Source organism: Manacus candei, unplaced genomic scaffold, assembly GCF_025592945.1.
Source record: "Manacus candei isolate 608988 ecotype Guabito, Panama unplaced genomic scaffold, ASM2559294v1 h1tg000015l, whole genome shotgun sequence".
NCBI classification, from domain to species: Eukaryota; Metazoa; Chordata; class Aves; order Passeriformes; family Pipridae; genus Manacus; species Manacus candei.
In genome coordinates, this window is record NW_026138063.1 from 14,236,208 (window position 1) to 14,261,409 (window position 25,202).

Sequence of the window (25,202 nt, forward strand, 5' to 3'; positions counted from 1 at the left end):
TGCTGTTACCAAGTCATATTGGAATGTCTGCTCCAGAATTGTCTTTTAGCTTTTAACTTGTTCAATTTATTTATTTATTCAAATTTGACAGCTGAAGAATTTTAGGGACACTTTTTTGAGGTAGAGTTTTGATAGGATTTGTACAGCAGACATCATCACAAGACAGGAAGTGGTTGGACAGTAACGTTTTATGGATAGTTAATTTGTTGTTTTGCTGAAGTTATCACTTCAGGAAAGTTGGAGTAGCCTATGAAACTGGTAGCAAATTCAAAGATGTTACTCAGTTTTTTTGTTCTAATTTTACCCCTTGTTATGAGTTGAAGATAGACCTAGAAAGCCAAAAATCTAAATCATCTTCAGCAATTTATAAATAAGCATTATAAGGGACACTTTTGATGAAGATTTTCTTTGTATGCCTAGTTGACTGTAAAGGTAACATAGGTTTGGTGGTAGACATTCAAGTTTTGAATGTTTTTTGTTATTGACTTGATCAATTTTGCATTTGCTAGGTGGAAAAAGGATCTTTCTAAAAGTAAATATATTACATGTTAGTTCATAATGTTATCCTACTAACCATACAATAGCTGAAACTTGAAGAGATTAATTTGGAAGATTTTATTTTTTACTAAAGCTCAGATGAATCAAACGTTTCCCAAATGTTTTCAACTTATATTGAATTTATTTGTTTTCAAATTTATTATCCTGATTCATCACTATTTTCTTCCTATATAGTAAAATATGCAAATTTGTTATCAGATTGCTATCAGGGTGTAGCTCAAATTCCTCTCCAGCATAGTTTATTCTCTTGAGGGGCAGGCTGTCTGCTGGCATGGAGGAGAGAGTACAGAGGACCATGTGTGTCAAAGTGCAGAGGCAATAATCTTTCTTGCCATGAAAAATCACAGGATTTAAGGCCTCCCAAGTTCTTGAGATCCATAATCCGAAGTACATATATATTTAAAACTGGTGGAACTGTTTCCAGATAGAAGAAAAAAGTAGTTTGCTGATTCTAGCATTATATTTTAATTCTAATGAGCTTTTTCATTTCCAAAAATCCTGGTTTGCAATTTAAGTGTTGATCAATGTAGCAGTACGTTTGGAAAAGACAAGTGTCATGAACTTCCTTTCTTCTTCAAGTGTTTCTTATTATATTCATTGTGAAGCATTTGGAATATTAATCTTGGGGGTGGGGAAAGGAAATGTCTGGTTTGCTGTAACTAGGCAAAAAATTTCTAGAGAACTGTTTACTTAAACTTAGTTTCTTGGGTTTTTTATTTTTGAGCAGTTTTTTAAATAGCTCAGAATGCTGGAAATAGTTTGAGCTTCTTTTGTGGACAATTCATGTCTAGGTGTACATAGAAAAATGTCTGCAGAGGGAACCTCATTTAAATGGGTCTTTTTTTTTCACTTGGGCTAACTACTGGTTTATTTTGGACCATTTCAGATTGAACTGGCTAATGGCCAGTATAGACTGGATAAATTGGTTGATGCTGTGACTGTTCATCCAGAATTCCCACAGCCATCTCTTTGTATCATGGAAGAGTTTTGAAGCCTCTCAGTTTGTTGTTTGTTTTGTTGTTTTGTTTTGTGTTTTTTTCCCCTAACATTTGTTAAAATGTTGAATTTTAACAGTTTAAGGGATAAACATATCTCAAAATGTTTAAGGTGTGATCCTGGTGGGGATACAGTGTAAATGACAAAATAGCTGTGTGGCTGCACAATGCAGCTAAGATAGATGAGATAGGGGACCTGAATTGCTAGTCACTAGTGGGCCCTCTCTCATTTGTATTTTGAGCTCTTAGCCTGCAGCTCCAATAGTAACAAGTTCTCATTGTTACAAAAGTTGTGGATGCAAAAATTGCATGGTCAGTTTTAGAGGACCCAAGTCACCGTTGCTGTTTCCCGTGTTGCCAGGTGCACAGCCAGGGTGCTTTGCTGCTGCAAAAGAGGAGGAGACATGGGTAGATTCCAGTCCCTAGCAACTGCCATCTGGGAGCTTCAGGAAATAGGATTGGGTTGTGGAAACTTTTTGGGTTCTTTTTTTCCCCTTGCTTTCAGAAGGAATCAGAAGGAATTATGAAGAATAAATAAGTATCTGAGCTTTTTCCTGGATATATCCACACTCTTCCCTGTCAAATTTTGAAGTCCTGTTTAAAGCAAGCCATGTGCATCACCCTTAATAACAGCATAAACTGTAAAGGATAGTCCTGGGACCTGTTTTATGGTGGTCTTAGTGGTGTAGACCTGAGGTGAATCCTCCCTTACAGTAGGAGTTGAGTGCTGGATAGGCCAAATGTAATCTGACATGGCAGGTAAACAAGAAAAATGATGCATTTATAGGTTTTCATTTGACTCCAGGAGTTTTCCTGTTGCCTGGAGAGAAAAGTGGGAGCCTCATAAAGCAGCTGATGAGGACACTGGCAGCAAGGGGCAGAAGGCTGGTGGAGGTCCTGCCCGGGAAAAGATGTGGTGGCAGTAAATCACCTCTTGATAAAACAGAGTGCCTTGGACATTAATGGAAAATGTAGGTTCATGCTGGATTAATTCTCCTGCATAATATCCATTGCAGTTTAGCAGCTCAGTACTGTGCTTTGGATTATAAACTGTGCTGTATTAAGTAGCATATCCCTTTCACAAACAGAGCCTGTGGCTGGCCCAGCATGTTGCTCAACTTTGGCTTTCTTTTACAGAATGACAGTCCTAGGAAGCAATGTTCCAGGGCTATTTGGTTCCTTCCTGCAGCTGTAAGTCATAGCAGCAGCAGCACTAACCTGATCAAAGAGGAGAAGCACAGCCTGCCATAAGCTATTAAGTTGAAGCCTCAGACAAATCTCTTTTTGTCTGCCTTCAACTTGTCTCCTGTTTCTTGCATGTTCTACAGGCTCATTCTGGCATTCAATCGGGCTACAGAAATCAAATGGAAAAGAGAGTGAAGTGTATTCTGGTATATTTGGGCAGAAACAGGCATTTTTTGCAAAACTGGGGAAGCTCCAAAATGTACACTATTTCTTTCCAGCATTCTTCTGCCAAAGTTACAGAAAAACATAACAGTGAGAGTTTTCAGAAACCCACTTACTTATATAGACTGCATAACACACTTCCTCTCCAGGGTTCATACTTTGCTTTGCGGTGAAAATCTTTTGCATTTGTAAGCCAGCTGTTGTTACTTCTCTTAGGCCAATTTCATGAAATCCTCTTTGAATTAAAGACATCTTTAATAATTTCAGAACTATAATAAAGGAGTATCATGTCAGTAATGGCTGATCTGTTGGCACTATTGCTGTGTAATAATACATTGCAATGCAGAAAGTTCTGTGCCCTGCAAGCTGAAAGCTGCTGAAGCTAAAAGACTTTGCAAGAAAAACATCTTGGTCAAGGTTAGACCTTGATTTTTGGCAGCTGTACCATTCCTTTGCCCATTATCAGGGCTGATGACTTTCAGTTACTAAGTTATATGTCTGGAATAAGAATATACCTGTATTCAGATGAGGAAACTTGGAGGCTGAGATGCTGCCATTAAATTAAACTATTGTGCTTCTTCAGCCAGAGACTAATCTCTGACGTGATTCCAATTTTACTGTGCCATTCTTCATGCTGTGTAAAGTGAACCTTGAACTGGGAGGCACTGGCACAGGTTACCCAGGGAAAGTGTGGATGCTCCATCCCTGGCAGTGTTCTAGGCCAGGTTGGATGGGCCTTTGAGCAAAGTGGGCTAGTATGTGGCATCTCTGCCTGTGTGTGGGGGGATTGGAAATAAATGGTCTTTGAAGTCCCTTCTGACCCAAACCATTCTATGAATAATGCTTTTATATGTGGATCTCAAGTACAAAAAAGAAACCACATACTGTGAATATTTTAATACTTTATATGTATTTTGAGGTTTTGGTTTGGTTTCTGTGTCTGGTTTTGTTTGTTTGGTTTGGTTGGCTGTGCTCCACTCCTCCCCTCCGAGGCATTGGTTTAGATATGGTTCAACAACAAGAAACCACTAAGCTCGTGATACCACATTCTTACATGACCTTTGCCAACCCCATCCAGATTTCTTTCTGTTTTGGGGTGGTGTTGACCTTTTGCTGTGGGTAACTGCCAAAGATGAGCCCTCCACTTTTAGGTCTTTGTCCTCAATAGGAATTGAGACTCAAATCTGATCAACACGTAAAGGCAGGTGAAGTTTTTCATAAATACATGTTGTGACATTTAGAGCCTTTTGATGGTCTTCAGCACATTAAAGAGGCTTAGGGAGAAATCTGTGTATTGTCAGGATGCAACACAGTTTATGTGCAACTAGACTTTATTGAGATCTAAATACATTCTTAATAATACTTTTCTGCAGAGTCAGTGCTATTGTGTTTTGGAACAAGATCATCTAGAGTTTCCCAGTGAAAGTCACCTAAATCATCTTTTAGTCCTACTTTCATCTGTTTTGATTTTTTTTTTAGTTGCTGTTCTTAAAAAACAAACAGTGTTCTAAAGGGAATTTTTTTTTTTTCTCAAAATATCTGAAATAGGCAAATTGATTTCAGGCAGACAAAACCTGAAGGAAAAAGAATGTCCAAAATGTGGGTGATTAAAAAGCACAAGGGGAAATTATATTGGATAAATAGTGTTGATTGAAATTTTTATCCTAGAAGAGTATAAAATTTTTTACATGGTGATAAAACATGATTTCTCTGAGTCATTTTTCAGAATAAAAGGGCTGTTTGATTTTTAAAATTTGAATAGTCCAATGATTTTTTGTTTTCAACATAGAAGCATTAAAACTAATCTAATGAATGTATTTCTTTACTTTTCAGCTATGATGTTATCTTTGCAGGGGGCCCTGAAGAGCTCCTAAAGAAATTTCAGGAAACTAATCATAAAGTGGTGTTTGCAGCAGATGGACTAATTTGGCCAGATAAAAGGCTAGCTGACAAGTATCCTGTTGTCCGGAGTGGAAAACGATTCCTGAACTCAGGAGGCAAGTGTGATCCTCTTGTGAACCCATTAAACCCTTGGACTTGAACGTGACTCATCTCTGTTATCTGTTTTATGTATTTGTATGTGGAACTGTTCCTGAATTCCCCAAGTATAATATTGAGGACTGAGTCCTATTCTTCCCCTCTCCTTCTCACTTCAATAGCTGCTCTTCTGTGCTTAAGCATAGTTTTCATTTGAATTTGCATAGTTTGCTTGGCAATAACTTCTAAAAAGCAGGTAAATAAAGTGACAGCTGAGCAAGCAACTGTGCATTGCAAGGAAATGCTGGGCAGAGATGACCCAATTGCTTCAGAAACAATGTAGTGTTCAAGCCCAGTCAAAGCATCACATGTTATTATTTATAGGTACAGTTTAGCTGGGTCAGAATTTCCTGACTTGGCTACCTTGTTCTTGTGGATCTCTGCATCCAGGGGAGATGAGCTGGTAGCTCTGCCCAGCCTGTCAGCATGGCTGACATGGCTCATTCCAAAAGGAGTGAGAGTTACTCCTGTTAATCTCAATGATGGGTTAATTCTGGAATCCTCATTTAAATGCCAGTTTTGGTAATAATTTTGGAGTTGATTAATACATACACTGACACTGATACTCTATAACTGCTGCAGAGCACGGAATGTCACTTCTAATACATGGAGTTGGGCAGTGTGCAGGTCTAGGAGTGTCCCTGTTTCTTTACCTCCTCCTTTACCTCACCTATCTGCACTATTTTTTTTATTATTTTGGCTTAAAAATAATGTATATTGGTTTTGAGTTGAATTCTTTTTATATTTCTGGCAGTATTACATTCAGGCATCTCTGCCAATAAGTGACTGATGAATATCGAACTTTTTCCACAGATGGGCTTCTTGGGAAAAGTGGTAGTCTGATCTCTTTGGTGTTCTCAGGACCATCCTAAACAGATCTGTTTTAATTTTTCCCTTAAAATACCATTGGTATAAAAGTAACCATTAATTATGAACTCTTTGAAGCAGAACTGTTACGTATCACAGGAAGAAAACTGGATTCTGAGCCAAGTTGTATGAATTTCATACTTTTCCTTTGCTGGCACCAGTCAGAAAGAAGTCCCTGACTGGTAGACAGCATTGGCAGGGTAGTGCTTTTTATGGAAATAACTTCTGTGTGTGTGATTTTGCAGGATTTATTGGTTATGCTCCATATATAAATCGTATTGTGCAGCAATGGAATCTGCAGGATAATGATGATGACCAGCTGTTTTACACCAAAATCTATGTTGACCCATTGGCAAGGGTAGGTAGTGAATGGCTTTCTCATTTCTTTCTGCTTGAAATAACATGCTACTCCTCCTAAAACACCAAGAGATAAAAAGAAAAGGAATGCTGTCTCTTTGTTCTGGAGTGCCATATTGACAGTTGTGTTTGCTCTCCTGAGGTTCTTACTGCAGGAATGATGAACAGGCTTCCAAAGGGTCATGACTTGATATATTATTTCAGGCTGTCTTCAGATCCAGTCAGGTTGAGCTTCACTGTTAGAAATAATAGCTCTGAGGTATATGATCAGACACATTCATCTCAATGAGGGTCCCATGTACTTGGCAGTTTGACGGCCAGAGAATGTGGCATTTTTCCAGGGTGTCACTGAACTACTTGCTGATCCAGTGTTTTATACTTTGGCTTGCTGCCATTTCAGATCCTGCCTTCAGCTTTTTGTGCAAATATGTTCAATAAAGCTGCATCGTAAATTTTTGGTGAAGACCTCTTTGTGCCCTAGCTTAACAAAGTTCTCTGCTGAGTAGCAGCATTAAAGCATGATAGATGTCAGAGGCATGTCCCTGGTGCTGGAAAAAGAGAGCTAAGGAAAGTTAGCAGTGTATTGATGCAAAAAGACTTTTAGAAGCCGATAAAACAGAATTTTGAAAATGATTTTGATAATTTGTGTGCTTAAGGCAGATGCAAAGTTTTTGAAATATATACATGTTTTTCCTGGCATAACTTAATGGAAAATCATGTCTATTTGGATGCAGGTTCAGAAATAGGATAGAATATTTCTGTTAGAAGGGACATACAGTGACCATCTGGTCCAACTGGCTGACTAGTACAGGACTGACCAAAAGCTAAAGCATGTTGTTAAGGTCATTGTCCAACTGCCTCTTAAACACTTGACAGGCTGGGGGCATTGACAGCCTCTCTAGAGAGCCTGATCCAGGGTTTCACCACCCTCTTCATAAAGAAATGCTTCCTGATGTCCAGTCTGAAGCTCCTCTGGTGCAGCTTTGAACCATTCCCAGCAGCTCAGCACCTCCCTCTCCCCTTCCCCTCCTCAGGAAGCTGTAGAGAGCAAGGAGGTGGCCCCTCAGCCACCTCCTCCAAACTAGACAAACCTGGAGTCCTGAGCAGCTCCTCATAGGACGTTCCTTCCAGCCTTTAATGTTCAAATTGATTTCATGGAAGTGAAGTCAGATGCCAGGTATGCAATTGAAAAGGCAGGGTGTAGAGACATTAAAGCTGACTCTGCACCAAAGTCAGAAGTAATATAATTAGTTGTCTAAACAGATTGTCTTCCAGACAATCTGGAAAGAAATGTGTATCTCTGTGCAAGGCACTACTGCACCATGATTCAAAACACCTCCATGGTGCTTACTGTGCATTGCTACTGCTGCTTTATATGATAATGTCCAATGCTGTAGAATATGTGAGAAAATTTTGGAAGACCAAAACACAGTGTGCTGTCTGTATAAGGGTTTTTAACTGTATTTTAAAGGTTATCTACTTTGATTAACTTTTTAAAAATGGTATAACATGGTACTCAAAGTAAGACTTGAGGTAGGATTAATAATACAACATTAGAAAAATGTTTTAAAACTGCTAGTGTTTTCTATTCTGACATGATACTTAAAATTGACTTTTGTATTTTTGAAACTGTGAAACACAGTATGTTTTGTTGCTTGGCCAAGACTTGCTAATTTTCTTGAGACACAGATTTGCTTTGGTTTATACTGCTAAATTGCTCTTTCTTTGGAGAGTTATGACCTTTATCCTTTGGCTTTAAAGTTTTTGCATATATAAAACTGATTGTTATATAGCTGCACAACTCTGGAATTCAAAAAAAGTAACAATATAAAATAAAGAATTGTATTTAAGAGCTGAACATGTAGTGTAGTTTTACCTGATTACTTGCTGCCACTGTGGTATAATTGCAACATTACTGTAAAAATATTGGCTTTTAGAATGCCTCAACATCTTTGGTACTTTTATTTCAGGAACGCATTAACATTACTTTGGACCACAAATGTACAATTTTTCAGACCCTAAATGGAGCTGTTGGTAAGTGTATGATTTGCACATTGTGTGTTTTATTAACTGTTATTAACACTTTCTTTGTTTAACAATGAATGTAGTTCCCTAAACATATACTTCTTCTAAAGAAATATTTGGATGGATAGACCTGATTAATAGATTAGTTACAGGTCTTTTCAGTTGAATATTAATTAATTAATTGATTTCTCATGTTGATAAGATATTTGATTTAAAATAGAGAAATAGTTTTTAAATAAATTAAGTTAGCAGTAAATATGGAGTTAAGAAAAATTTTCATAAACTTTCACAAACTTAATTACAGGAGTAAGATAGGTAATTAAAATTGTATTTTAGATGTTCTCAAGCAAATGGCTATACATAATGAAATGCAATGTGGAATAATGTAGAATTTCCTTTACTCAAATGTCATGAATTTAAATAGAAAAATGCATCTGTGCAAACTTCTTTTCTTACATTTAACCTCCAATTATGGAACAATTTTTTGTAGTCAGATCACATCTGAAACAACTATGATTTCTCTATAAATAGCATTTGCTCTAAATTAGAATTATTTTTAAAGCAGATTTTATTCCAATACTGAAGGCTGCTGATGACAAACTCTGAGGTTTTGTCACCTTATTTAGCATAAAGAGCTTAGAATTCAAGATCTAATTAAAAAAAAAAAAAAGAACAAAAGCTTCCAAATAAGTAACACTGATTATGATAGCAACAGCAAGGTATATTGTATCAGCAACGACTTAAAGAACTCTGAAATTTTAGCTTTTATTTATGAATTTATTACTGTATGGCTTTGCTTTGCAGATGAAGTCCTTTTGAAATTTGAAGAAGGAAGAGTAAGAGCAAGGAATTCAGTGTATGACACACTACCAGTCACCATTCATGGAAATGGTCCAACTAAAGTGAGTGGTAGTTTGTTTTGATTTTCTTGCAAAACCACAATTCTAACGTAAGTAAAAAAAACCAACAAACAGTGGTAGAAGTGTCTGAAGTTGTCATAGCAGCCACCACTACACATTTCCATTTAATATTAGGAATTGCAAGGATAAAAACCCTATTCTAATAGCTCTCTCAATCATGTTATTCTGCTGTCACTGTAACTTGATATCACTGCTGAAACAACTTGTTCTGCTCCCAAATTCATTGTAGCTTGGGATATAAGGAGAGAGTAAGCTTATGCTAATTTGTTCACTAACACAAAACAGTTCTTGATGCTAGAGATGAATGTCTGTCTGGTTATTAAATTGTGATCAGAAGAAGAGATTTTCAGGGGGAAGGTAAGCTAACCAAGAGTGACAGTCTGGGATACAAAACAGTAACACTTCCATTCCTACAAGAGACCTGGGTGTGTATATACAGATATAGAAACATATGTCGAATACAGACAAAAAAAAATTCTCCATGTGTGTGGGTGTGCCCATGTGCCCATGGCTCATGAGCTTTGGGTTCACGGTCGAGCACTCTCTGCCCTGTGAAAGAGCTGTTGTGACAGATTCTGTTCATGTGTAAGGATTCATTGGTCCAGAGAACCTTGCACAGTTTCTCTGAGAGAAATGACTATGTTTTGGTAATATGGCAGTTGCATTTTTTTGCTCTGTGTCAAAGAAGTGTAAGGGTGTATCATTTATAGGAGCATCTGGTGGCTGAAGGATTGGGCATGACTACTTTCTAAGTTCTTCTGAATAAGTGTTCCTTACTATAGCTAGCTCCTTGTTTTCAGAAAAATGGCTCTCAGGAGAATTAGGTTTGAAACTCATTAATATCCCAGAGATGGCTGCTGCTTAGTTTTTGCACTGTTTTTCATTTTTGGAATTAGTGAATATAATGATGTTGTTATCTGTTCGGCTTATAATTACTCACTAGTAGTGAAATATTTGACCAATTTCTTCCATATTGCTACAGTTATTTTTGCCTCAATTAAATCCTGAAGTTATGTGTCATCACTGGCTTTGCTGACACATTGCCAAAGAAAAGTTCTGTATTTTACAGTTGGGCACACAGTTTAGGATGGAACTTCTTATACCAATCCATGAGTTATGTTACATTCAACAAAACTCAATCTTTGCATGTAGTGATGTGGTTTTAAAAACAAAGAGGAAACTCTTACTATGCATCACTTTGTCAGTGTGGTTAGATTCTTCTCTTTTAAACTTAGAATTGAATTAAGAGGACAATAGTATACTAGGATTGGAAAAATTTTTAATTAGTTAGTAAAGAAACTAGAATGAAAGTAATTCCCAGAATTTATTCCAAACAAAGTTTTTTATTTAGAAGATACTTCTGTTTCATATTTAATCTCTCCAATTTGCAGGTTACTAAATAGCATTGATTAGAGAAACTTTTTGAAATGGATACCAAATTATCCTCACCTTCTGACATGAAATATTTTTTTTACCTCAAGTGCAATGTCATTTTTATGAAATACTCATTTTCATAGACTTTATAGTACATATATAATCTGTTTTGTAAATAAAAAGGATAAGAAGTTTTTACCATCTATTTTTGCTTGTTTCTTGTCAGTTGCCTTTAGTTACAAGAGATTAAAGAATAAACCTGAATTGTTTAAAGGTACAGATCACCATTTGCATACATGTTTCATTAATCTGAATTGTTCATTTATTTACCAGATTCACTTGAATTATTTGGGAAACTATATTCCTAATGCTTGGACACGGGAAACTGGTTGCAGTGTTTGTGATTTAGACTTGTTAGACCTGTCAACATTAACGGTAAGAATACTCCTATCTGGAACAAACCCCTTTTGAATACAGTTGAGAGGTGTATAGTGATTTCGGAGGCAAAGTGGCTTTGTTATGCAATATCATGTTTCTTAGACACATCAGGACTTTTTTTCTGGTACATGAAACTGTAAAGATGAAATTCTAATTCACTGGAATAATCAGTGGCTTTAATATAGGCTTCCTCAGTATTACTGAAAATGATCCCATCCCCAAAAGCCTTCCAGATCTTTACCTCTGTTACTGAGGGTGAATGAATAATTTTTGAATCATGCAACGTACAAGTGAATAATTAGAATTTTGGGGGAAGTAGAAAAACTCTTTAGATATTTCAGATTTTTAGCAGCAGACCTACAAAATACTAAGTATGCATCAGTTCAACAATTTCTATTACAAATAGAGTTTAATAGTTAACTAATATGGTTACAATTCCCATTTTCTGAGATAAACAGTCAAAACTGCTTTACCTTGTAAAGGACAATACAGATATCTCTATTGTATATGTAAATGTGTTTCTGTAGAAAAAGTATAATGTGATTGAGACTGGATTTCAGTATAGAATTCTTGTAGAAAAAACATACACATGACATGTGTGTATATCCAGTATTTGGCAATTTTGGCTCTTTGCCTCCAAGCATGATGTCTTTAGTGTCTTTATGAATATTTCAGCTTGTACTCAGTAAATTTTAGGCAGAGTAAAGACTAAGCTCTACCGTGTGGAATTGTGAGGCTTGTACTTAAAAAGAAATTCTGATTTTTCTTAACAGGCTGTTTCCAGCAGCTGTTTTGTTTCTGTTCTGTACTGAAGTTTTGAATGGGAGCAGGTCTTAGAAGGTGGCTGAGGATAGCATGAAAGAAGTAGTGGCTTGTTATCTTTGTAGTGAAGGGAAAAAGTGAAAGAATTTCTGGGCAATAAATAGCTAATGGACTGGGATATAAATTTAAAAAGTCATTACTGGGATTGTAATAACTTTCAGATTTTTTTAATATTTTTAATTTTATTTTTGTTTTTAAGAGACAACATTTGAATAGTGATTTAATGAAATAGTGTTGGCACTCGCATCATAAAGTTTACCTGCAGAAAACAAATTGTCTAAGTTTTTTCTAATGGTATTGGTAATTAAAACATGGTTGAGGGAACAGTTAAATCTTAAAGCCAGTAACGGGGAGTAGCTTGCAATGATTTACTGGACAGTTTCCTATGGTTTATGTACATCTACTTGGAATGTGTATTTCTTACTGTAATGCATTCCTTGGACTTCGTACCTCACTTACTCTGCCAGTAGAAACAACAAGGCTTTTCTTGGCCTCAGTGGAAGTGTTTACTTCAGGCATTTCGAAGTACAAGCAGTATTTCATTTTCTGAACGTGCTTTCTGTTCAGGCCTGTCTGGTTGCTACTTGACAAGAAATCCTCAGTGAAAAAAGCAGGACTACTCTGATAATTTTTCCCATATTGTTTTATTTAACTTTCTGCATTTGTACACTCATATCTTCTGAGGATTTTGCTCGTTTTTTGAAGTTTTGTTCAAAGGAGCTGAGAGCTTCATGTGCAGAGTCTTCTGCTCAGTCCTTGTGCCCTTCACAGAAACAGGATCTCCTGGGCAGTGATCATGGCTGAGGTGTGGAAACACTCAGTAGCTGCTTTCATCTTGTAATGTCAGCAGCCTGTGCCACCCTCAAATTAGTTATCTCTTCAGGTAAAAACAAGGTAATGGAAAATAAGTTGAAGAATGCACCTGGACAAAAATGTAAATTTTTGCCACTTTTCTTAAGTTGTTGGGTTTTTTAATTTTTTTTTTTTTTTCTAAAACCCAAACTAAACTGGACAACAAACTTAATCCCCCAAGAACTGCTTCTTAAGTCCTAAAGCTTGCTACTGCTATGAAGACTTCCCAGTGCATCTGGAAAGGCTGACCTCACTCATCCTCTCGCTTCACTGGTAACTCCTGTGTTAGGAGATCTGGGACTTTGCTCTGTGTAGTTGTACTGAGACACTGTTCTGTATTTCTTCCAAAAATTGTCACATGCTCAACTACTGCTTGTGAAAAAGTAAAAATATGTGACCTCAGAGAAAACGTAACATCCTGGTGCAGACTGTGTGTTTCCAATGTGTTTTTACTCAGGCACAACTGGGAAGAACCAAAACCTCTGACTTAATATACTCAAAATACTTGTTGTGATGTAGACTCAGATTGTGCAGTGACAACTATGTGGTAAACCAAGGTCTACATTGATGAACTCTACTTTGAGAAGATGCAGTTTACAGGAATTTTTACTCTTAATTTTTTAAACACTATTTTGCTTTGGTCACAGATTTTAGTGCAGAGCCAAGTGGTTCACACTTCAGTGTACTGAAGCAGTGTCAGTAATTCCTCACTCTCTGTATAACCTTTGCAGGTCCAGCCTGAACCTGTTTCCCTTTGTCCTAGAAAATAAGGGGAGAATGACAAAAATCAGTTATTGCAGCAGTTCTACCATTGGCAGCACATGTGTGTGCTCAGCTTGGTCCGATGGCTTTCCTGGCCATCAGTGGTACCAGTTCCTGTGACACCACTCTCAGGTGCCTTTTTCGAGACACATATGTCTTCATCAGTTATTTTGAAGATATTAGGATCTCCCTGTGAGTGCTTATTAGGTTTGCAGATGAAGCTGTGAATAGGAGGTAGTCAGGGTAAACACTGGTGCCTAATGTTTCCGATCTGGTGCCTTTGCCAGGGTGTTTCTGGATTTCCGATGTAGACAGTGACACTAAAATCTCAGCATGTGTTGATGGTTTATCCAGACACTCTTCAAGTGGGTGTTGGAAAGCTAGGGAAAGCTAACTGGCAGACTTTTATACTCATATAAGGTTTCTCTCTGAACCTTGTAGTGGATTAGACGTTCGTAATAATTGTCTGGGTTTGAGATGGAAATAATTTTTGTTAAATCAATGTATTTCTTTGTGTAGGAGTTGAGGCCTCTGAAGGTTAAATTTCTTTGTCTTGCATAATGTAATGCTATACTTCAGGAATACACAAAGCACAAAGGTGCTGTCAGTGTTTGTTTTAGTGGTTATGATCTCTATCAAGCACAGGAATTCCACACCAGGAATTAATACCACTGTTCAGAAGATGTGAATTCAGATTAAAATAAGGTGGATAAAAGTTCAATATCTTTGGATGTGAGGAGAGAATCTCTAATTAGATTATCAAAGATCTTCCTAAAATCAGTGGGTGGGGAAGTAATGCAAAGCCCACTTGAAATGATCAGGGAGGAATAGTGCATATACATTTATAGAAGGGTACTGCAGTCTTCATCTTAAAGTACAAATGACTAAAATATTTTGTGGTATTTATTCTTTAACTATTTTTAAAAAACTAGTCTTCCTTATATTTTCTTGTAAATGTAACTTATGTATGTATGTGTGTTATTTTCAAAAAATGAGTTTGCTGTGCCATTCTAGGTATATTTCCTTAAATGCTTCTTTTGGTGTTTTAGTATTCTTTTAAAGTAAGAATTTTAAAAACAATAATACATTATTTTCTGCTTCCAGTTTATTATTGAATTCAAAGAATTTTCCAGCAATATTAAATCCATTATCTTTACTTTTTTGTGAAGCCAGTGAAAATAAACAGGGCACATACACTTTTGAGCTAGTTGGTTTTGATTGCTTGAAAGCTGTGTGGACTAAATTTACTACAGCGTGACATTAGTTGCTCTTTAATATAAGTAATCTTAGAAAGGAGACAAATCTTACTGGTTATGTCAAAATATCATTTTTTTTAGGAATATCCAAGAGTAAAAATTGGTGTTTTCATTGAACAACCAACTCCTTTCCTACCTAAATTTTTAGACAGACTGCTGACTCTGGACTACCCACGGGAGGCACTCAGTATCTTCGTTCATAATAATGTAAGTATGATGTTGCTATTGTGCAAAACTTCAATTTTGGAAATTATGTAGTGAATCAAAGTGTGTGAGGGAGTATATGGATTCTATATAGGAACACAGTTAAAATGCATAGGAAGAGATAATTTTTCAGAGTTTAGTATGCTGAACTGTGAAAAATGCACAAATTAAATGAAATTGTGGCAGGGCTTACTGAAGTCTTTTTAAAGAAACTGCTTAGATTCTTTTAGTAATGAAAGAATGTATTTTGAAGTGTGTGCTTCTGGGGGAGGTACTGCTTGACGTAAAACAAGAGAAGAGAGTAAAAATAGAATAGTTCCAGTTGGAAGGCACCTACAACGATCATCTAGGCCAACTGCCTGACCACTTCAGGACTGGCCAAATGTTATTAATAATTGTCATCTAATAATTGACATAGGTTTTGCTTTTCTTCTTGATTCTCCAATGCATTTGTGTTTCTCTTGGCATTCCTGCTGGGACCCATGGGAAGGACTGATGTGTTCAGATATAGTCTGATTGGTACTACAGAGAAGTTGCTTTCGAATACTTTTTGCTAATTACCTAATGATCTGGTGTTGCTGGTCCTTCACTAGTGCCTTCAGTCAAGTTTTGCTATTTTGAGCAGCCTGGTCTAATGGAAGGTGTGGGTTTGGAAGGAGATGATCCTTAAGGTCCTTTTCAACCCAAACCATTCTGTGATTCTGGGATTTTAGTGAGCAAGGTGTCAAATGTGTATGATTCTTTTGGAAGAAACTGGGCTGGAAGAGAAATGGGAGTAAAAATTAATTGTACCCTTTCTTGCTGTGTGTACATTACTGTTGATATGGTAGCATGAAAGGGATAAGTAACAGAAGTAGAGCTTATCTTTAAAGCCTTCAATGTGCTTTCCTAAGGGGATGTTAAATGTGATATGCACATAGGAATTGTAGGCTATTTTGTTGCTTCAGCCAGAAGTCATATTATGGTATTTGAAATGAATATAAAAACTGAATCGCTTTTTATTATAGTGGGAGGAAAACCCCTATCCAATATTTTAATTATTCTAAAGTCAGGCATAATAGGCAGAAACTACACTGAAGACACTGGTTTGGAAGCAGTGAATGCAGCTGAGCTCTCGTAAATAGAGGTAGGGTAAATAGAAATTAAAGAAACAATCAGTGTGACTGCATTTTAAAGAAACAATGACTGTGCCTGCACACTTTGATACAGGTGGCAGCTCCCTCTCTAAAGCGATTTAGAGTTGCATGAAAAACCCCTGTGTGAGGTTGTAGGATGGGTTTTAAAGATTGTAACATAAATATCCTGAAAAATATTGCATAAACAATCTGTGAATCTTGCATCATTGTACAGCTTTGATTAATATTGCTGATGTTCTGGATTATTTTGCTAAAATTTTGGACAGAAGAGCTTTATTTTAAATGTTTGGCATCTGTTTCTTTAGGGAAGAATACAATGTGTTCTTGGACACTTATGTTTATGATTTCATAGCAGTGTACTTTTCATCTGCTATAAACAATGTTAACATGATTGCAGGAGGTTTACCATGAAAAGCACATCAAGAAATTCTGGGAAAAAGCCAAGAATATTATCAAAAATATAAAAATTGTTGGACCTGAAGAAAATCTGAGTCAAGCAGAAGCCCGAAACATGGGAATGTAAGTTGTAATTTATAAATATGTTCTACTGATGCATACCACTAGCATGTTTTCATTTTGCATGTATGTTATTTTGCATCTTAACCATTAACAACTTTATATATTCAGATATGAAAGTGGGAGCTTTTTTTGGTAGAAAAGATCTAGACATAAGATATGAACTGTTGAGTGTTTTATGGTTTTGTCTAACATAAGAAGCTTTTAGTCATTGTGAAAACATTCTTCTGCTTTGGACTACCTAATAGCCTCATCTTCTGATGGAGGCATAGACAATGCATAAACAATAGTATTTGTTTTACTTTTGGTTTTTTATTCAAAATATTTTTAAGCTAACTTTTTATGGAATAGAAGTACCTGTTGCATTGGATATACTTTTAACAATTGCACTTTGGTTGTTTTAGTCCCTACTCTTTTCCTCAAGTGACATTATATTTAAGTAAACACACTGTTAAGGCTTGATCTGGGTGTGCAGGTGATGGAATTATATTTCTTCCTGTAGTTCAAAGAGGCAGGAATATTTTTTTTTAAGTGATCTAGCTGCTTCTTCCAGTGGGGAAAAAAAGAAAAAAACAAACCAAAACCGAGACTTGCAAAGGCAACTGACTTTATCTTATGCTTTGTCTTGCCTTTTTTCTTTTTTTTTTTTCTTTTTTTCTTCTTACTAGAGTATCCAAAACTTTAGTTTTTAAACCTGGCACTTACCAGGTCTAAATCTGAACCTCGGAGTTTGTATCCCACATCAGGTCTCCCTGTCCAAAGGTTTCTTTACTGGCTTCAGCACTGGTTGCTATCATAGAGTTGCTCATGGCTCTTCCAGGACATCAGTCATAGTATAGAGTTTTACAGACCAGGATCCCACCAAGATCAGAGTCCCAGGTGGCCCTTGAGCGGACGTCATTCTCTGATAGTTCTTTCACTCTCTCTTCTACCAAATCTTCCATGAGCAGAGAAGTTAGTTTGAAAAGGCCATTTTCTGTTCAGAGCTTAAGAGCAAAACATAGGCTGTTCATAGCATCAACTGAAAGAATGAAGGTCTAGTCTTGAGTTTCTGTAGTGTTCTTGGAAAGTTGTTTAAATGGCATTTTGTTGTGCTGAAGCCACTTGGAAACTGATCTGTGGCTGAGATCCAAGCCTCTCCCCTTGCCTTTCGAGGAATGCCGCAGATGTCCAGTGTTAGTCTATGCAACCATTCACTTGTTTATAAATAATTCTTTTCTTTATTTCTAGTAGTCTCTAAAGCAAATGTGCCATGTTTGCAAACTCTTTTTAGTGTATGTTATGTGTAACTGAGGTGGAGATTCTGGAGTTGCCTTTGCCTCTTTGTTGCTATATAGACAGCATAAAGGAGAATCTTCAGTGTAATCACTATCTATACTGTTACTAAATCTCACCCAAAGATCTTTAAACCTGTCATCTTTTGATAGAATATACCTACTTATGTGAAAGAGCTTTTGATATATGATCTTTGATTGATCTATGGATAAAAAAATAGTAATTTAAGTGCATATTTAGCATGCTAAATAAATAAAAATGCTATCCATTTAGGTTGAACTCAACGATCTCAGAGGTCTTTTATTTGTTTAGTCTTTTCCAACCAAGTTGATTCTGTGATTCTGTAATATTTACACAAAATTATTTTAAATTCTGTTTGAAAGGCAGGGAGATAATCATATGTGTGATGTGTTATCCCTGTGTGGATGTAATTTGACCCATGTTGCTCCAGTTTTGAAAGGCCCCTCTAATAAAGAATCTGTCCTAAAGAGATACATTGTATATAGAGAAAACATGAAGTATAATGTGTGTGGAATGAGACAATGGCAAAACACTGAATCATCCAAAAAGCCTGAGTGTTAGTAGTAGGATCTTTCATGTGGACAATGTAGATATAATTCAATGGCTCCCTTCAGTTTGTCTGAAGCAGATTCAGTTAATCTGCTGCTTGCTTTGCACACCTGGTCTGCATGGCTGCCCTTGTGAACCTCACCAACTTCACTGGAACAAACACATTTTACATTTCTTTAAAAAGTCTAATTTGGAAATACAGGATGTTCAAGGCAAGGGCAGTTACTCTAATAAATTATTTGCTTTTCAACCCTTCATCTGGCTTTGAGCATCATAACCTCATTTATTTCTCACTAATACTGCAATGGGAATAGCTTGAAAAGAGTAATTCTTCAGACTTGTTTATTGTTTTGATTTACAGAGATTGATATATTCAGTCTTCTGATTAATTTTCTCCTGCCTCTATCTGCATTATTGACTGATAGTTTTGTTCCATCTGCCTCAAACACTTGCTTTCTCTCCTTTTCCAAATTAGCTGATTTTAGTATCTCTGTTAATTTCCGGTAGACTTAGAATTAATTTGTTCTGCTCACTTGCACATTTCACACAGAGTCTATTTATTTGAAGAAGCAAAACAGGATTCAATAAATACAGAGAGGGGCAACTTAAGCATTGAAGGACTAGTTTTTCAGCAGAATACTTTGAGTATATAATGCAGTTGATCTACTTTTCTCATTCACATAATAAAGAATAATTGAATCATTTACTTTCTTGCTTCTTCTTGACATGGAAAGCCCTCTCCTGTGCTTGTGAGAGTTCAGTAGGGACCAAAAATTGTGCAATCTGCAAAAACTTGTTAGAATTCAATAATACTGGGGAACAGGAGTGCACAGCTTTCCTTGTTGTGGGCTGAATCGAAATGGAAAGAGAGCCAAGTAGAATAAAGAGAAGGAGGGTTCAGCTGCATGTTTTCTTAATATGTTCCCTGAATGTACATCACTTGATTTCCATGTCTTTCTTTTTTTTTTTTTTTTTTTTTTTGTAGCCTTTGTCTATAAGATATAGTTCTTACAGTTTTTTCTTTTTTTCTTTAAGAAAAAAATCTGTGATTTTTGCCTTGGTTGCAGATGAGATTTCAGCCAGCTGTTACAGAATTTGTTATGTCAGAAAACATAAAATAGTAATTAAATATGTTCAAGCAATAACATAAAGTCAGGAGATATGGGAATTTTTCTCATGCATTTCTGAGGCTTTATTTATAAAAAGCTTTTTATTTTGCATGATATTTTTTCCCCCAGTACTTAGTCTTCAGGGTTTTTCTTTTGGGGGCTTGTTTCTTTTTTTTTTTTCTCCTCCCTCAAAAACATTAGTAACAGAACTGTGTGCAGTTTTTCCTTAACTTTTAAAAAAATTTCTTTTACCTCAGCTTTTAGTGGTAAAGTGCACATTTTAGTGAAAGTTTACACTGAAAGCTTTCCAAAGTTTCAGGAAGAGTAGATCAGAATCAGTTAGAGTTCATCGACAACACCATTGAATTTTGAGCTAGATTTGGGATTTCCTGTGTGTTTCTTGAAGGAGGATATTAAATCATTGTCTCTGAGCTCCCATTTGGTGTTGATAAACAATGTCATGGACACAGGAGGACCCCCCTTCAGTCCTTTGAGTAGGGCAAGTGTCTTGGCTGTGGTTGAAGTAAGAGCAAGGGGGATTAAATCTTTTTCTCCTAGATGTCATGTGTTTTCCATTAGAGACTTGGATTTTCTGGAGGTGCTTCTCCAAAACACTTCAGCATTTTGAATTTTGAGTGTTGCAGAAAAACAACTTTTCCACCTGTTCCTGATTTCAGTAGCTTCCAGGTGTGGTGGACTGTGGTAACAATACTTAAACATGAGAGGCAAAACTAAACATTAGTGCTGTTTTCTGGCTACATTTGTTTGTTTTTAGTGATGGTTGATAAGAGTTTCTTTATACTATCGTGGCTGCCTGGAGAGATGCAAAATGTAACTCTAAATGGCAGGTGATGACACCCTGTCTTTCAGTGGGTGTTGAAGTCTTGTATCTGGAACACCTTTTCTTTCAGAGATCTGTCAGATGGTTTAAGTGCTCTCACTTTGGGCTTGCAGTCCACATTTGGAATTGTATTTTCAAACTGAGGGGTGTAAAAACAGTAACTTGATTAATTGCAAGTTCAAACTATGTCAAAAAAGAAGGTGGCTCAATGGCAAAGAAATTGTCTATGTCTAACTCTTATAAACAGCTAATTCTTTGGAATATCTCAGTGGAAAGTATGAGGAAGAGAGCAGTGACACTTTCCCATTTTCAGATGAGGTCACTGTTCCAGATGGGTTTGTGGTTTGTAAACGAAGTCAAACATCACTCTGATTGCAAAATACTTCAAACTGATCTGCTGAGCTTCACTTTACACTTCCAACAAAAAAATCTTGGCCACCTTCTAAATTTTTGTTAATCACTACACTGAAATTACTCTATGTACAAGAATACAGCTTTCTTTTCAACATTTGGTCTTGGTTTAGAGCAGGTGGAGTGTAAAGCAAGTAGTTTGAAGGTTTTAGCCATTGCATTTAGGTAAGAAAGTATATTACAATACATATGAGCATTGCTAGAAAGCACTTTCCACTTGTTCCTTGCAGTGACCTGGATATACATAACAAATAGTTTTACATATGATCTGGAATTTCTGCATCTGGAGAGATTAACATATACTGTAAGAATGTAATACTTTAAAACATGAGAATATTCAGGATTACATTTATCTCCTTGAGAAAGCTACTTGGCAGCACTGAAAGCCTAAAGAGAAGATGCATGAATTTCTTGAGAGTATGTGTGCTTTATTAATGTTGACTGAAACTTTTATCACTGTCTTTCTATCTCTATGTGAAACCTGTAGTGTTTTAGGGAGATTTTTGTTAGTGAGCTTAAAGCACAAAGGATCACCAAAAGGCAAAACTTGGTGTTTTAAAGCATAATTCTCCTAGCATTTTCAGATACAAGTCATCATGTCAAATGTGAAGAATAAGTTTTACCATTTGGTGATCCAGTCTTCAACGTTGTAGAGAAAGAAATACGAGGAAAAAATAAGTCAGAATGGTAACTTTGACATTTCTGGACTATTTAAGACAGTAATGCTTTCAAGGAGTTTTCAGTAGATTACCGAATGAATGAATGTGACTTAGACCAAAGCTTTTTAGTATTCTGTGGTTTGGATTACTGTGTGAATGAAGAACAGGAGGATTTCTAACACTAAGCACATGGGACCAGTTGTAATAGAATTCTCTGGTTCTGGATTTAAAGGGAATGGGGACACAAAAAATAAAAAGGCAAAAGTTGAAGGACAGTTCATTTCGCTATTATGCAATTAATTTTCCAGTTAATTTTATCTACAACTAACTATAAATCTGTTTCACTTTATCACATGTTTGTAATTAAAAACGTTAATTCCACTCATATTTTTCTTAGCAGCAAACAGTTTACCTGCTTTTGGGGATGTGCTGGCCAGTGTTGTGGCTGGAACCCTGGACTGGCATCAAGTCTGTTGGTCTCTTGGGTTTATTTTCCTCATTAGAATAATGACAAAGGAGCTGAATGTTTTTGGAAGAAAATTAACATCCAATGCCAAGTGCAATATAAAAGTCAGGTTACTATTAGTAATTGTAATTAAGCTAATGATAAAGCTACATGTGAATTGCATTCAGTAGTTATAAAGCTTTGAACAGAATAGGTTAGTAATGGAAATGTCATAAAGACTGAATTGTAGGACCATGTTATGGCCAAAATAAAACCTGGTAGTTTCAGCTGGGGCAATTATGTGTGAAAGTGCTGATTAAGGAATTTCTGTCATAAAAATATATGCATAAGATAGAAGAAAGTCTCTAGTTTTGCCTCAAAGGACAGACCAAAGATTTAAACTGAGGGTGTTGTCCACACAGTGATCTCAGCAGTAGTGGGGAGACCACTTCTGATATTTGAGTATCTTGACAATATATCTCAGATCAATTAGCACATCTTTAGTGATCAGACTTGAAGAGGAAGAATGTCTTAAATTTATGGAATAAAAAAGCTGTACCTTTTATGATTCCAACCAAGTTACACCTCTTCAGTCCTTTGTGCAGGAGAAAGTTTGAACAAAAAGACCTATAAGATGTTGATAAGTAGTAGTTCTTATGGAACATTTAGTGCTAGGTAGTGGAAGGGAAGAAAAGCAGGCAGGAAGCCATGCCAGCAGTTTTCTTGACTTGTATGTAACCTGTCACATCCAGTGTTTATAAGATCTTCTGAAGTGACAGAGATCTTTTCCTTTGCAGAAAACAGTCACAATCAATCAAATCAAGTGGAACTTAAACTAAATCAGTATTTATAGATGTTTTAAAACAAGAAAGTAGAATAATTTTAGTGTTTCAAGCTGTTACGATGGAATTAAAATAGGGAAAAAATACACAAAATCAATGCCACCACCTGCATGATAGGAAGCTACTGCTGTAGTATTGACTTGAGGAAATTGTTACACTTCCTCTAAAAGTATATTTGATTTGCTGTAATCTCCTGCTGTTCTGATGGCATAGGAAAGCTAAATTCACTCTAGCAGGTATAGCCTAGCAAGTGCACCCTGACAGAAACATACAAACGTGGTCCGTGTATCCTTTTTTTTTATGGTAGAATGTGTTTTTTGCTTGGTGGCAGCTTTCTCTTGAAGGCCTGGGAATCTGCACAGATAGTTTATTCTTCTGAGATCAAAATGGTAACACAGAAATAGTGTGTGGACAAACTCAATTACTTTTTCGAATTTCCATTCACTGCCTGTGCAGTTTGTTTATATTTCTCTTTACCAACCCTGTTGTTCTTGTAAGTCACAAAAAAAGACAAAGAAAAGGTCTTTAAATGTATATTTCTTTATACTTTTTGTCTTACACCTTCCATAAGGTTTCAATTACTATTCAGATCATCAGATCACATCTGTAGAATCTTTTTCCAAAGATAATATTACAACCACATGGAGTCTTGCTAGAGGAGCTTACTCTTACTTCACTATTTCACTATGAAGTGACTGTACCGATATCCAACTATATAAATTAGTGGCATGATTCTCCCACCCTGTTTTCCATTAGGAAACTGTATAGTAGGTATTACTGAACTTGGTAAAGGTTAGAGGTCACTTAGTTTATTAAAAGAAAAATATAAGGCATCTGATCCATGTATTTAAATTTTCTTTTAGTTAATCACTCTACTGTAATCCAAACACACCTTTCTTTACAATACTGTGCTGCAGAGGGCTTTTAATGCAATGAATTAGTAGAGTACTTAGTTGTGGTTTGGGGTTTTTTATCTGTTTGTTTGTTTTATTGTTTGTGATTTATTTTTTTCTGGACATATGGGAGTTAATAATTCTTTTTTTTGTCTTTTTAGGGACCTTTGTCGCCAGGATAAAGCATGTGAATATTACTTAAACATAGATGCAGATGTTGTGCTGACAAACCCCAAAACTTTAAGAATACTGATAGAACAGAACAGGTGTAGTATATCTCTTATTTTGTAGAATTTCCTTTGGGTTGAAAGGATTCTCTGGGGCCCGTCCAGAGAAAATAAGATCCCCTCTGTTCTCATAGAGTTAGATCCTCTTTGTTTACCTGTGGTATTTCATTGCCATATTTCATAAGAGGCTTGGAGACCAACAATTCACAAAGCATTTTGTACCTGTCAAGCAGCAGTTCCTGATGTGAATTTCAAATGCTTCAGAGTTTGATATTTTCTTATTCAAATATGTCATTTCACAGAAAGATAATTGCTCCGCTTGTAACTCGTCACGGGAAGCTTTGGTCTAATTTCTGGGGTGCTTTGAGCCCAGATGGCTACTATGCCCGATCAGAAGATTATGTTGATATTGTCCAAGGGAACAGAGTGTAAGTAGTTGTAAGCTAATTGTTAAAGTCAAGGCACCCAATATGCTTATATTGTTTTGCATTTTTAATTTCATAGAAATACGCTTGTTACTTCCCATTTACAGCTTGAAAAAAAAAAAAAAGCAAAGTGCTTAACCTAATGAGCTGATGTTAGTACTGGACAAAATCATTACTAGTTTACTAGTACTGGTCTGTTTGTGCCTGATTACTCTAGCAGTGCATAATACAGGAAAAGGCAGGACAAACAAATAGCAACCCCAAAACTTTGTCCCAGGAACCTCAACCAAAAGGAACGATTGTTGCATTCATCAAATGACTTTGTCATCTCTTTGGGACAAATGCTTAACCAGGGGGACAACTGTAATTTCATTATGTTTTTCATCCTGCATATGTTGTCAGATATATCTTAAGGAGCTCTTCAGCAATACTTTTGTCAAGGATAAACTTTTGGGTTTATCCTTCCCCTAATGAATGTGATGTAAGTTTTTCCAAGCTTGACTTTCCCATGTGGTGATGCCTTTTCATTGCTGTGGAAGAACAGAAAGGTCAGAAACAGATTGACTGCTTGTTTTCAGTTATACTGAAAGATGTGCTCGTGGTGCTGAGAGGGAGGAAATCTGCAGAGTGAGCATTCTCAAAGCAATGCTTTTGTGTTGATATTGGCCCAAGTCACATAAATACACAGCCTGCTGTGGTCCATGGGTATTTGTGTGAGGAGGTCAGACCAGCTGTGTGAAGTCTCAGTGAAGTCTTTAAACTCATTTAAAAATCTGTTTTGGAATTACTTTTTCCATCTGGCAGTGTAGAATAATATTTTAAGAGAGTTTGACTGATTGCTTTAACTATAGAAATATGAAGTAAATTTCTAGTTAAAACTCCATAGAGAATTTGACCTCTCTATATTTTTATAACAATACTTCATAAAAATTGAGTTACTGCCTACGCCTATGTTTGAGATGTCCAGATGTAGTTTTTC

At 36.3% G+C, this 25,202-nt stretch overlaps 1 protein-coding gene across 3 annotated transcripts in view; it reads left to right on the forward strand.

Moving 5' to 3' along the window:
* Nucleotides 1–25,202, forward strand: part of PLOD2 (procollagen-lysine,2-oxoglutarate 5-dioxygenase 2) — a 65,089-nt gene that overhangs the window by 31,832 nt on the left and 8,055 nt on the right. For all 3 annotated transcript variants that reach the window (XM_051781351.1, XM_051781349.1, XM_051781350.1), the window contains exons 4-12: nucleotides 4,794–4,957; nucleotides 6,110–6,222; nucleotides 8,192–8,255; nucleotides 9,051–9,148; nucleotides 10,874–10,975; nucleotides 14,752–14,877; nucleotides 16,408–16,529; nucleotides 23,733–23,837; nucleotides 24,101–24,226. In XM_051781351.1, coding sequence (XP_051637311.1) covers nucleotides 4,794–4,957; nucleotides 6,110–6,222; nucleotides 8,192–8,255; nucleotides 9,051–9,148; nucleotides 10,874–10,975; nucleotides 14,752–14,877; nucleotides 16,408–16,529; nucleotides 23,733–23,837; nucleotides 24,101–24,226 — 1,020 coding nt within the window. The remainder of the gene's footprint in view (nucleotides 1–4,793; nucleotides 4,958–6,109; nucleotides 6,223–8,191; nucleotides 8,256–9,050; nucleotides 9,149–10,873; nucleotides 10,976–14,751; nucleotides 14,878–16,407; nucleotides 16,530–23,732; nucleotides 23,838–24,100; nucleotides 24,227–25,202) is intronic.